At 47.2% G+C, this 12,812-nt stretch overlaps 1 protein-coding gene and 1 long non-coding RNA gene across 3 annotated transcripts; one reads left to right on the forward strand and one right to left on the reverse strand.

Annotated features, from left to right (window-relative positions):
• The first annotated feature begins 3,145 nt into the window (after window positions 1-3,145).
• LOC120660349 (cold-responsive protein kinase 1-like) lies at window positions 3,146-7,157 on the forward strand. 2 transcript variants are annotated; one of them, XM_039938954.1, is made up of 7 exons: window positions 3,146-3,353; window positions 4,572-4,755; window positions 4,867-4,982; window positions 5,068-5,278; window positions 5,434-5,671; window positions 5,845-5,995; window positions 6,415-7,157. In XM_039938954.1, the coding sequence occupies exons 2-7, from the start codon at window positions 4,686-4,688 to the stop codon at window positions 6,790-6,792; spliced, it is 1,164 nt and encodes a 387-aa protein (XP_039794888.1). In that variant the 5' UTR covers window positions 3,146-3,353; window positions 4,572-4,685; the 3' UTR covers window positions 6,793-7,157. The 2 variants fall into 2 exon arrangements, with proteins under 2 accessions (XP_039794888.1, XP_039794819.1); XM_039938885.1 differs by having other exon boundaries at window positions 3,147-3,353; window positions 6,379-7,157.
• Window positions 6,978-10,334, reverse strand: LOC120660478. The gene is made up of 2 exons (XR_005669631.1): window positions 9,988-10,334; window positions 6,978-9,137 (listed from the first exon to the last, which is right to left on the reverse strand). It is a non-coding gene; the product is annotated as an uncharacterized LOC120660478 (long non-coding RNA).
• Between the last annotated feature and the right edge of the window lie 2,478 nt (window positions 10,335-12,812).

The raw sequence follows: 12,812 nt of genomic DNA on the forward strand, positions 1-12,812 counted from the left end.
TTCAGATCTTTGGCTGGGTCCCGGATTCGGATGCCGGATATCGCCACTTCCCAATCTTGACTGGCTTTTCGCAATGGAAAAACTGGAAACCTGTAGACCGACTGGATTGCATTCGGTGGAGTATATTGCCTCACATTTTTGTCGTTGTGCCTTTTTTTGGATTTCTACCAACAACAGTGAACTGATGTAGAATGACAACTTCTCAACTTCCTCCCAGATCATCATGCTTAGTCTAGCAATGATACGATACCATCACTTGTCAAAGATTTGTCCTGCTGCTGTGACGGTCTGACGCAACAGATCTCGTGGTTGAAAGTTTCTGTTTTGTCTGTCTGAGATGCACAGGAGTACAGGACTGAGTTGTTTTGTTGCACACAGGTGCCCTATAGATTGTAGGTCACTCGCTGTTGATTTCTTGGTTCTCCGGTTTGGATTATTCTGTCTTGACTGGCCCTGCAATCCTGCATCAGCATCACCCTGAATGCTTCCGTCACACTGGTGACCATGGAACTCAGAAAACTCAAGGATATCCGGCTCTGAAACGCGTGGGTCGTGCGGCGGCGGCGGCCAGCAGTTCAGCAGCACGACGAGCACACGCCGGCCGCCGCCACGGCGGCGCCCGGCAAACGCGTCGGATCTGACCCGCTGGCGCCTGGCCGGGGCGGAAAAAGGCGGCGGCGCACGGAAGCGAGGAGGCTTCACCGAGCGGCGGCGCTGCGAGGAGCGCAGGCCTGGGCCTTGGGGTGAACAGTTGGCGTGATGGCCCGATGGGCCCTGGAGTCTGTGCCGCCCGTGGAAGCAGCCCAGTTACCCATTCCAGCTCGTGGCGGGCTACTGATCGTTTCATACTCGCCCTCAAAAAAGATCATTTCATTATATTCTTCGAATTACTCGGTTCCGCTTGCATTTTGTATTGTTTCTTTAAGCTTTCCAAGGATTTTTTTTCATTTTTTTTCGGCATATGAAGTACAATAAACAATTTAAGACCTAATTTCAAATGCGTTTAAGCAACCTTGTGCATCAGTGCATCTTTTTCTGGTCGCAAGGACCTTGACACAACATGGCCTTTCTACACGACTCGGAAGTCGGGATGTCTGAACAGGTCAATTTTGCAGACGATTTGTCCAACGCATGTTCATCCGCAGTACGAAAAAAAACGGAATAAACGAAAGTAAACGGAAATTGTCACGACGAACTCCCTTGAAGTTGAAAGAGTCACCATTCATCAGTTTACCGCCTGCTGAATTCAACACCGTCCATTTCAATTTTCAACCATCATACTCCGAGTAGATTACTAACATTTCAATTTTCCCTCCGTTTCAGAAAGAATGTAAATCTAGTTTTCCGAGGAGTCAAACTATTTTAATTTTGATCAAATTTATTCAAAAAATTACTAACATTTGTGTCTCCGAATAGATATAGTATAGAAATATATTATATGATTAATCTAAAGATATTTATATTGTAACACAAATATTAATACTATTTTGTATAAATTCGGTCAAATTTAAAATTGTTTGACTTCTCGGGAAGCGCGAGATTTATATTCTCTTTGGGATGAAGTACAAATCAAACCTTTTTATTCTTGTTAAATAATGTAAAATAAAGAAAAAGGACATTGTTTTTATACACAGAGGCTGCACGCAGTGCACGTGCTGTCGTCCTACGCACACGGACACGTCAGGGCATGACACACCAACACACCATTACAGCTACAAGCCAAGCCAACAGCCTCCCACGCTGGCCCGGTCAGTTCAGTTGACCCGGTTCAACCGCGACCCCAACCAACCACCACCCGACCCGACCCCCCGATGCCCCGCGTGACCGGTCTCTGTAGCCCAGCCGCGCCCGGCTGCCGTCGCGTCGCCGCCGGCTTGCCGGCCGCCGCGTCGGACCTCACCCACACCCACCCAACCAGGCGACCGACCACACGCGTCCGGTCCGTGTTGTCTTTTTTTTTTTGAGCACACGGTCTGTGTTGTCGAGTCCGACCCGCCAGCCATCTACCCGGCACGGCGGCCCACACGGCTGCGCCGCGGCCAGGCCCATCTCGGCCAGGGTTTTATTTCCCGACCGGTAACCGGTAACCGCCGGGCTCCGGTTCCGGTTTACGTTACCGGTCGGAACCGGTTGAATTCAAATTCAAATTCAAAAACTCCCGTGCAACTGGTTCCGACCGGTTTACCGGTCGGTTTGACCGGTTTGAATTCAAAAGCTCCCATGCAACTGGTTTACCGGCCGGTTTGACTGGTGGGCCTTAATGGTCCGGCCCATTTTTTTTCTTTTTCTTTTTTGATTTAACTTTAAATCCCCACAAATTATACTAAATGAACGAATTTTTAAGAAAATTTGATACCATTAGATTCATCGCAACTTGAAGTATTTTTATGAATTTTTCATTTTTTGAATTTAAATTTAAATTTTGAATTTTGACCGGTTGGGTACCGGCCGAAAACCGAAACCGGTCCGGACCGGTTTGACCGGTGGTAAGGTTAACCCTGATCTCGGCTCGGCTCGGCTCACACGCCCACGCGGTCAATGGTTTGACCACCCCGCCATTCCTCCTCCTCGTCGTCTCGCTTTCAAAGCCGAGGCGCCCCCGTCCCCGGCCGATGGGCGACCAGCGACGGCTTCATCTTCTGCGGCTCACTTCAAAGCCTTCGTGCGATGGAGTCCTCTTCGGTCCTTGGGCGTGCGGCGGCCAGATCCGGTGACTTCCGGTGGCGGGGTTCGTCGGAAGCTCCGGCGAGCATAGGGGGCAGGGATCTGCTTGTAATTTTTCTTTTTCTGAAGGCCCTTTGTGCGAGTTGGGTGGGACTGTGGTCTTCCGTATCCTTGTTTGACATACTTGTATTTGTACGGGTCCGTGTACGTTTCCCTTAACTTGGAATACAGGTATGTTTTATAAAAAAAAAGCCGAGGCGCCCCTGCTCAAAAAAAAAAAAAAACCGAGGCGCCCGGTCCTCTCTTCCTCCCCACCTCCACCTCTCCCCCCTGTTGGAGAAGTCAAATACGAGCCACCCCCACACCACGAGTCCACAGTCCGCCCGCGCCCCGTCTCCTCCCTCGCGAAAGCTCGCCGCTGCTGCGCCCCGGCGCCCCGTGGCGGCACGGCACTCGGGGGGGGGGGGGGGGGGGGGGGGGGACGCAGTAGGCAGGCGGAGAGCCTTCGGCGAACCTTCGGGAGGCGGCGGTTCTTGCCTTCTTGGTGCCGTCTCTGCAGCGGGCGGGGATAATTGATAAGGGCGCTGGCGTGCTCTTGAGTCTTGACTCGCCGGGGTGGGGCTGTCGCGGCGGCTGGATTTTGGATTGGACTCGGTTCATCCTCCCCGGTCACGGCGGCGGCGGTTCAGGTGAGCCTGCCTGGTTGCTTTTTCTGAATATACGCAGAGGAAGGTTCGAGATTGGGATTTTGTTCCCGCTATTGGTCCCTTGTCTCTTTTCGTGGTTCTTGCCTTCCATGTCCACCAGGAAAAGGGATTAGTCGGTTGGTGTTGTACTCTGCTTAGATTGTCTTCAGGAACGCTGGCTACTTTTCCTTTCTTGATTGATCAAGTTTTGTAGATTCCGTGTGAGGTGGAGGTCCGAATGGGAATGACTTCGTTCTTGATCATGTCCTGCCGCGATTTTCCGACGCTGGTTTACTAGTTTTGATAGCTTAAGAATTGTGAAAAATGTGGAAAGATGCGAACTTTGCTGACGATGGATGTTGGACTTCTAGGAGATTGGTTGTTGTCAATTGTGATTGGTTACGCGTGATTGTGCACTAAAATTATTGGTTGCGGAACTGATTGGGTCGTCTAATGATGGACTAATTTAGTGGCACCAGGGTTAGTTAGATGGTTAAACATCAGTTTGTGATGACAAGACCTCACAGACGTACATCAGAGTTTCTCAGAAATAAATTAGTTTGATGCGTTGGATAGATATACAATCATGATGTGCGGTCCATGCCTGCCCAATCATGGCTTTGCTCTGAATAAACTAAATGCATACAAGTTATAGTGGACTTAGTCTAATTTTTATGTTGGCACTGACTCCTGAGCCTAAGGTAGTTCGGTTTCACCTGCCCACTTATACGAAGCAACTGTGCAGTGATCGAAACTTCATGGATGTGCTAAGTCCTCACATATGCTATTTGTAAGCTTGAAGTGCATTAGCATTGCTTGTCTGGGTGAATTGTAAGCAAACATGATCTTTGGGAGTTGTGCAAGCAGGTTGTGTGTTCACTTTAATTTTACAATTTACTGCTACTGTAACTTATGTGAGCTTGACTACTGGAATAATCTCTTTCTCATGTGATAAACTCTGTAAACGATACCTTTCGTTCTACGCCTGCAGTCTTACAAACTGCCTGTAACCATGCTTTGTAATTGGCCAAAACTTTCTGTCACCGGCTACATGGCATCTATGGAAGTTGATAAAAAACTTATGTATTGCATTCACTAATATGAGTTGGACAATCATGACCAAAATTGTTAACCATAGATAGTATGTTTTAAACTTGAAATGATATGTCTCCGGTATAGCTTTGTTTACAGGTAGCAGTAATTGGTATCCTCTCTTTTCAGGGCATGATAGAAGTCAATGAGTATCAGTAAAATGCTTGTGTTGATATCATAAGTGCAAGCTGAAGTTATCGAGCTGACAGCACTACGGCAGATATAATACTTTGAGAATCTCAAATGAGTTGCTTTTCTATCTTCTGCAAGAAGAGAAGAACAAGGCGCCTACCAAGTTCCCACCATAATGAAGGTAGAGCTCTCATACGTAGGGCACACTCTGAAATATCCCTGTTTACATATTGTGATATACTTTCTCCTACCTTGTTCTGTTCCTTATTGTGATTTATCTCTGCCTGTGTAGACGTCCCTGGTGGCCCAAATATAAAACGATACACTTATAGGGAGCTAGTAAGGGCAACACAAAACTTTAGCCCATCAAACAAGATTGGTGAGGGTGGTTTTGGTTCGGTGTACAAGGTAATATGTGTAACCTTCAACAGAGAAGCCACTGAAGTTGTGACTAATGTAGACGTGTTTGACATTCAACAACTTAATGGTGCAGGGACAGCTTAAGAATGGAACAATTATTGCTGTCAAGGTTCTTTCGTCAGAGTCAAGACAAGGAGTAAGGGAGTTTCAGAATGAACTTGTGGCAATTTCTGACATCTCACATGATAATCTTGTGAAACTTTATGGGTATTGTACGGAAGGAGATCAAAGAATCCTTGTTTACAATCATATTGAAAATAATAGCCTTGCACAAACACTTCTAGGTATGTCATGGTAACTATTCTTTTATATTTAAACCAAATAATACATCAAAATTATAATAGATATTTTTTCAACTACATATCACACGGAAGTTAATGATGAAAACTTAAGATATATCATATATGTCCTTACACATTTTAAACTTTTGATTGTTCAGGTTCCAACCACAGCAATATCCAGTTCAATTGGCAAACTCGAGTGAATATTTGCCTTGGAATTGCACGGGGACTAGCATACCTCCATCATGGTGTAAATCCCCACATTGTTCATCGAGACATCAAAGCAAGCAATATACTTCTTGATAGGGATCTTACCGCAAAAATCTCTGATTTTGGTCTAGCAAAGCTTCTTCCACCAAATGCAACACATGTTAGCACAAGAGTTGCAGGAACACTGTAAGTAAACATTCTACTTTATTTTTTTTTTCAGTTCTTGTTTTTTTCTGACTGCCTTCAGAAGCTTGTTCTTCTACCATTCTTTATTCATATTCAGCGAAACAATGGCATTTGTTATATTTATAGCCTATGAATACCTTTTCAGATTTCTTTACTCCACTTTTGATTGACAGAGGCTATTTGGCTCCTGAATATGCTATTAGAGGACAAGTGACACGTAAATCAGATGTTTACAGTTTTGGGGTTCTGCTTCTGGAAATAGTTAGCGGGAGATCCAACAGCGATACAAGATTAGCATATGAAGATCAGATACTCCTTGAAAAGGTTAGAGGAAATGCTAGGTTACATTTGACATGTCTTTCCATTGTTGCTTGCATAGTTGAAGTTGCTTTTGCCATTATTAATTAAACACTGTTTTCTATTCTATGAAAATGTGCATGATACTGATGCATGAATATGGTGTGTGAAAGTCATTGTTTCATGTAGGAGAACTCATGTCGATATATGCAGCATTTGCATTTGGTAATCATAGAAATCGCATGCCAAATTTTCTGTTCTCAGATTTAGTACAGTATGACCAGTGTTGCACGCTTAGAACTGGTGCTATGAACTACCAAGAAATTTATTTGCTATTCCTGAAAACTCATCACATGACAGTTAGGGGAACAATTGTTCTAAATCAAGGCTTTTGTTCTTTACTGCTACAGTTCCCAGAGATCACCAATGGGGTTCTCCTCTTGCAGACATGGATTTATTATGAGCAGGGAGATTTGAAGAAAATCATAGACAGCTCTTTGGGTGATGACTTGGACGTCGCACAGGCTTGCAGGTTCCTGAAAATCGGGCTCTTGTGCACACAAGATGTCACAAGACACCGGCCTGATATGTCAAAGGTCATTGCCATGCTTACAGGTGAAACTGATGTTGAGTCAGAGAAGATCAGCAAGCCAGCTATAATTAGCGACTTCATGCATCTCAAGGTCAGGAGCATGAGGAAACCAATCGAAATTGCGACAGCGTCCACATTCCTGTCCTCCCTGAATGCACACTCTTCTCCTATGCTGTCTAACGAGACGACAGAGACCTCCATGATATCCACTGGTGTATCGGATCGGGAGTAATCCATTCGTCTGTGAAGAAACAGATTGTTAGTGAAGTGAGTTGGTTGCAGGTACGAAACACATGTAGACAGTAGCATAGGTGGACACCTTGTCCAGAAGTTTACCAGCTGGTTTCTTTTTTCATGTATAGATTTAATTGCTTCATTTGTAGCCTGAACATCATTGTTGAGCCAAAGGAGTACATATGAGGGAACAACTTTTGTATGTACAATACTGTGGATTGATTACACATTTTCATTGTACATGTACAACTTGTTTTTGGGTGGTAAACTAATTTGCAATTGATTCAAGTCTTTGTCAGTACAAACACATACATAATAGCCTGGATGTATATACTAATCCAGAGTTACAGATTTCAAGGCAAACTATTGCTGGGCTATATTGTCTTGTAAATTGCAATGATAATGTGATCCACATCTTCGTTGTCAGTCATCTTGCTCCTGCTTCCAGGACACTGTGACAGTTACTTTCAGCAACGGTTCAGTGGCATCACTTTGGATAACTGAGACACCATAGGCAGGTGTTCATGAGTTCATCCAAGCAGAGGCAACTGCCATGCTGTCTCCATCGCCACAATTGTGCAAAAGGGGACCCAGGTGCTCGCAGATCATGGCATGTCCCTGCATGCGTTCTTGCTCGTAGAACTGCAGCTTTAGTAGCTCTGCTACTGCAGCTGCCACTGAAGAACTGCTTCGCTCGGGCTGCTGCTGGCCAGGGAGGCAGGAGCGTACATGGTTGATGAGAGTGGGAGATGGTGTAGGTGGGCCCTGGCAATGCCATGGCGATCATCATCAACAGATCATTTGTGGTGCTGGCTGGTGGGCCCTAGCCGCGAGCTGTTGCTTGTACTGCAGCAGTACTGGTGCTGTTACTGGTTGGTTAGTTATGGCAGTGCAGCATGACATGCGTTTGCTCGCAGCTTCGATCTGATTGAGTCGGGCCGGCCTTGCAACGGGTGCTAAGCTTGGATACGGTGTCAAAATTGAGAGCATGGGCGCGTCTCCCTAGCCATGGATGCAAATAGAAAGTTTAGTTCAGTTACTGATCCGATGGTAATCCCTCCAGCTCCAGCCCTTGATCACCATTAGAGACGTACTCCTAATAGTACCTATGAACCAATATGACAGTAAAAAAAACATCTACTCCTAAATAGGGTTAGTTAGAGAAAAGGTACGTACAGAATGAACGCCGATGCACACTCAGGAGCTCATGTGAACAGCTCCATAGTTGAGACCATTGCACATCACAGGAATTAAACAGAAATAACGATGGACAAATACTTCATAACCCATTGTTTCTGGCTGTCAATTAACTTACACTTAATCACTTCAGCATTATATGTTATTCAGAATTAACCTTATCTTGCAAAAAAAAAGTGATCACCTAAGTTCTGAGGAATTCCTTCTCTTAATGTTTACTATATTAGCTAGAAGCAGTACTTTTTCACAGATACTCCCTTCAGGTAATTTTTTTTTAAAAAAAACTGCGGTCAAAATTAGATGACGTGGATTTGGACAGCTAATTTGATCTGCATTTAGTTACTTTTTGTTGTCTGATTGTCTGAAACATGAACTATATCTGACTGGATGTAGTAAAATTATGCTTGCAAGCATATATATGATACGCCTACTGGAGACAGAGACTAATTATTGAAATATAATGTAAATAAAGAATTATATGAGAAAACAATTGAGGAAAGAAATTAAACGAGTGAAACCACTCACCGAATTATTTCTTGCTTCATGTGAACTAGCAGGAACCGATCGAGTCTTAGCTTGCTTATGCGTTTGTCATTTGCAGCACAATGCCAAACGCATGAAAGTTTCATTTAAAAAAGGAAAAGGGGAAAAATCCTAGGAATGCTGTGCACAGGACGCACGTGCTTAAGAACACACAAGAATAAAATAGACTCTGAGTTGGTATTGAAATCAAGCATAATGAAAGAAACAGTAGGTAGGGCAAATAAATCAAATCAAAACATGATATTGACCAGATTAATTAATTCCTCATTGTATTCATTTGAGAAGAGTTGCGTGATCGATCAAAAGAAAAATGTATTCCTTCAATGTACTCTCAAACAAGCCGGGAATTCAAGACTCTTTTTCTAAATAAAGAATTCATTATGCCTGTTTTCATGAATTTAGGAACCAGGAAAAATTGTACTAAAACATGAAAAATAACCGGCTCATGTGCTCAAAACTGCAAGCCAAATTAAAATCATAAGTGAATAACCTCACCGAGTTTTCGGAGCAAGCTAGTTAGGTAATAACTTGACAGATCCAAGAACTGGATCGGAGAACCACTTGAAATTCGTTCATATCGACCCTTCTTCGATCGATCGGCACCTGCAAGCAAGAACAAACAAAATGAAACATGATGAACACATGAAAACATAGTAGAGATAAAAAGTGACAGAAGATCGAAACAAAAATGCATGCTTGGCCCCTTGCATGCCACCCACAGCAGGCAACCACGCCACGGGTTGGGCTACATGTGTGGCATACAGGGAGCCAGGCACACACAATCTCAATTTGATCAAACCTATATACCATCTCTCACATCCATTATTCACAAAACTGTGCAAGAAAGATCGACCAAGAGAACAAAAAATGAATGTATTCCATCTAAACCAGTATAATGCTAGAAACAAATAAAAGTTGAGCTTGATCTGATGGGCATGCACAAGCAGGAACAAAGACAAGGGGGCTACTAGAAGGAGCTAGAAAGCTAGGGTTAGTGAGAGAGAAGAGGAAGAACAGTGCAAAAGTTGTGATGGATGGAGGTAGAAGAAAGAGCAGAAGGTGAATTTATAGATGAGAGGTGCAAGACGTAGTATCTCTCTACTACACCACTCCAGAACATGTACACAACAACTCCATGGCCACTTGCCCCTCCTACTCACCAAAAAGTACTGTCACTGGTCTACAAAGGAGGAAGACCGAAAGAACGAAGGACATGGAGCACAAGACACCAGCTAGAATACTTCCCAATGCAAGGGGGGATTAAAGGATGAACCTTTTGATGCAAGCTAGTTTTATATTCCGCCTAAGTGCTGGCCTAATGGCTAGCTACCCTAAAGCCGTAGCCGCCCCTCTCCCCGGCCGGCCGGCAGCACCACCCAAAGCAGCCAATGGCGTGCTAAAGCATGTCCCAATCCGAGCTTCCCTAGCTACAAGCTACGGCGCACGCGCACACCTCTCCCTAGCTCTTCCGTGCTGGCCGGCCTGGTGAAAGGCGCCGTCGTCTCCACCCTGCAGGGGCTGCTGCTACCTCGATCGATGGCGAGTGTGCTACAGGGCACGCTGCTTTGATCTGATTCTGAGCTCTATCTGGCGAGTCTTTGGAGAGTCGGAGATGGAGACTACATGGAGGAAATGGCAAGGAGCATCGCCATCGTCTTCTCCCTCCCAGCGTCTGCAGTGACGACTCGGGCAGGGCTGGGGCTGCGCCACTTGCAGACGAGACGAGCGAGGGACGCAGCAGCTTCCTCCTCTCTCTCACACACGCGCGATCGGGATGGAACGAAAGGAAGAGAGAGCACGGATGGGAGGGTTGGTGTAGACGGTCTGTAAAGTTGATGGCTCTGACCGGTGAAGTGGATTTTGTCTGGAGCACTTGGCCAGGCTCCAGATTCTCTCATTGATCCCGGCAACCATTCCCCCGCTACACCAAAAGCCTATCCGCACTAGTGCTCATCTAAATTCATCCCCTAAAAATAATATTTTTGTCTGGTCATTGAGATTATCTCATTTTTATTTAATTTCGTTACACTCATTGATCCTCTATATCTCTACTCTATACCAAGTAATTCTTGTCTGGTCATCTATATCTCTACTCTATACCAAGTAATTCTTGTCTGGTCATCGAGATTATCTCCTTTTTATTCAGTTTCGCTGCAAACGTTGATCCTCTATCACTGTGTTCGGCAGATTGGAGCTGGAGGCTGAAGCTGGAATGGTGTGAGAGAAAAATATTGTTGGGCTGGCTGGAGTTGGAGTTGGTGACTGGAGTAGTGTGAGAGTAAAATACGTTGGGCTGGAGCTGGAGCTAGCTGACGAACGCAGTGTATATCTCTACTCTACCAAACCAAGTAACAGAAAGTGGCCTCAAGTGTCAAAATTATTTTCTTTTTTTCAACTACCCGGTGCCCTCACTCCCTCCACTCTATCTCTCTCCCTACCCGTCCTCCCCCTCCATCGCATCTCGCCCTGCTCCTCGAGCTCGCCCTACGCCTCCGCTCCCCCTCCTCCGCCGCAGCCCCAGCTCCCTCGCGGCGGAGCTCTGTGCCGCCCGTCAGGCGCGCGGGCCGGCACCGGCCCCTGGCCCCCCGGCGGCCAAGCCTTCCTGGTGGAGCTCGCGGCGGCCGCCTCTGCCTCCCGGCAGCTCGGCTCCTACCCGGCGCCGGGAAGCGCGTTCACGGCGCGTGCAGGGCGGCGGCTTGCGCGGGGGAGCCGTGGCGGCGCGTGGTGCGGCGCCGGCGGAGCATGCCTGCTCGGGCCGCGGACGGGCGGACGGCGGGGCGCGCGCGGCGCGGCGGCAGGCCCGCGGACGGCACGTTGGATCCCCCTCCATCGCCGGCGCCCTCCCTCCGCGGCTCCCTTCCTCCCCGGCGCTCCGGCGAGCAGCGCTGCCGCGGCGGCCCGCGGGCGGGCGAGCAGCGCCCCCCTTCCTCCTCGCCGGCGGTGGCCATGGCCGGATCCGGGAGCACCTCAAGCTCCGGCACCGGCTGGATCCGGGAGCACCTCCTCGCTCCTCGCTCCGCCGGCGCCCCTCCTCCTCACTCCTCCCTCGGCCGGCGCCCTCCTCCTTGCTCCTCCCTCCGAGATCTGCCCCTTCCTCCTCGAGCTCGGCGGGAGCAGCGGCGGCCGGCCATGGCGGACCTCGAGCTCCTTCCCTTCCTTGCTCCCTCTCTCTCTCCGGCGCGGCAGCGGGTTGTTGGGGATTGCGCGCGGAGGACCTGGGCGCTCGGACCCCACGCCACGTGGGCCCATAGCGTCTCCCTCCATGCCCCCCGAACCGAATCCGCGGCAGTTACCTTCCGTGCAGTTGGGTCACTGTCACGTGAGCCCCACTCTTACAGACCCCACACGCAGTGACTCAACTGCACGGCGGCCATGCAGCGGAGCCTCGTCCCCCATATTTGCCGGGTGGAAGTTCGAACGGGATCTTCCCGTAGCACATGGCGTACACCGCTGTAGCAAAAAAAATGGTAAAGAGAGACGGTATGTTTCTTACCGTGCCTTTTACAGGCACCGCTGCGGACAGCCCCAGGGCTCAGTAGGATATTGCATTCCTCTTCAGTCCAGGGTGTGTCTAGCAGTGCAGCTATGCTATACTTTACGGCAATTTTTTTATGAAAAATATTACAGCAAGTTTCTGTTGGTACCTGAGCACTCTTATTTTCGTTTCTGTTGTAATCCGCTTTAGAGATTTGAACTACGAGAAGCAAAAAAATCTTCGCTTCTCTCAGCCACACTTAGATTATAAGATAAGCGAGAACAGCCTTGATTTGGTACCAAGGCAAAAAAAAAAGTTTTTTTACTGGTGGGACCCTCTCACAGTGACATGCATGGTGGTCATGGGCGAGTGAAATTTTCACCATGTTCGGCAGGCTGGAGCTGGAACTGGAATGGTGTGAGAGAAAAACACTGTTACCTGGTTGGAGCTGGTTGGAGCTGGAGGCTGGAGCTGGAATGATGTGAGAAAGAACAACTGTAGGGCTGGAGCAGCAGCCCAACAGCCGAACACGGTGTTTGTCTGAAGTTCTGAACATATTTTGTGTACGTGATCAGCGTACGAGGTGCAATTCAAAGGCTCCTTGTGCTCCTTCAGGCCGGTCGGCACACGCAGAGCCCAAACACAGATTCTTCGTTCACCTGGCTGCTAGTGCAAGAAAGGCTGTGTTTAGATTCAAAATTTCTCTCTCCAAACTTCACTATTTACCTATCACATTAAATTTTTTGCCTCATGCATGGAGCATTAAATATAGATAAATAAAAAAATTAATTGCATAATTTTGA

The sequence above is a fragment of the Panicum virgatum genome, chromosome 1K (assembly GCF_016808335.1).
Source record: "Panicum virgatum strain AP13 chromosome 1K, P.virgatum_v5, whole genome shotgun sequence".
NCBI classification, from domain to species: Eukaryota; Viridiplantae; Streptophyta; class Magnoliopsida; order Poales; family Poaceae; genus Panicum; species Panicum virgatum.

Bases quoted from the DNA above. Each gene is read 5' to 3' on its own strand.
- LOC120660349 (XM_039938885.1), top strand. From the start codon at position 4,686: ATGAGTTGCTTTTCTATCTTCTGCAAGAAGAGAAGAACAAGGCGCCTA. The intron at 4,756-4,866 runs GTAGAGCTCTCA...CTGCCTGTGTAG, and splicing joins AAGTTCCCACCATAATGAAG to ACGTCCCTGGTGGCCCAAAT. The intron at 5,279-5,433 runs GTATGTCATGGT...TTGATTGTTCAG, and splicing joins CCTTGCACAAACACTTCTAG to GTTCCAACCACAGCAATATC.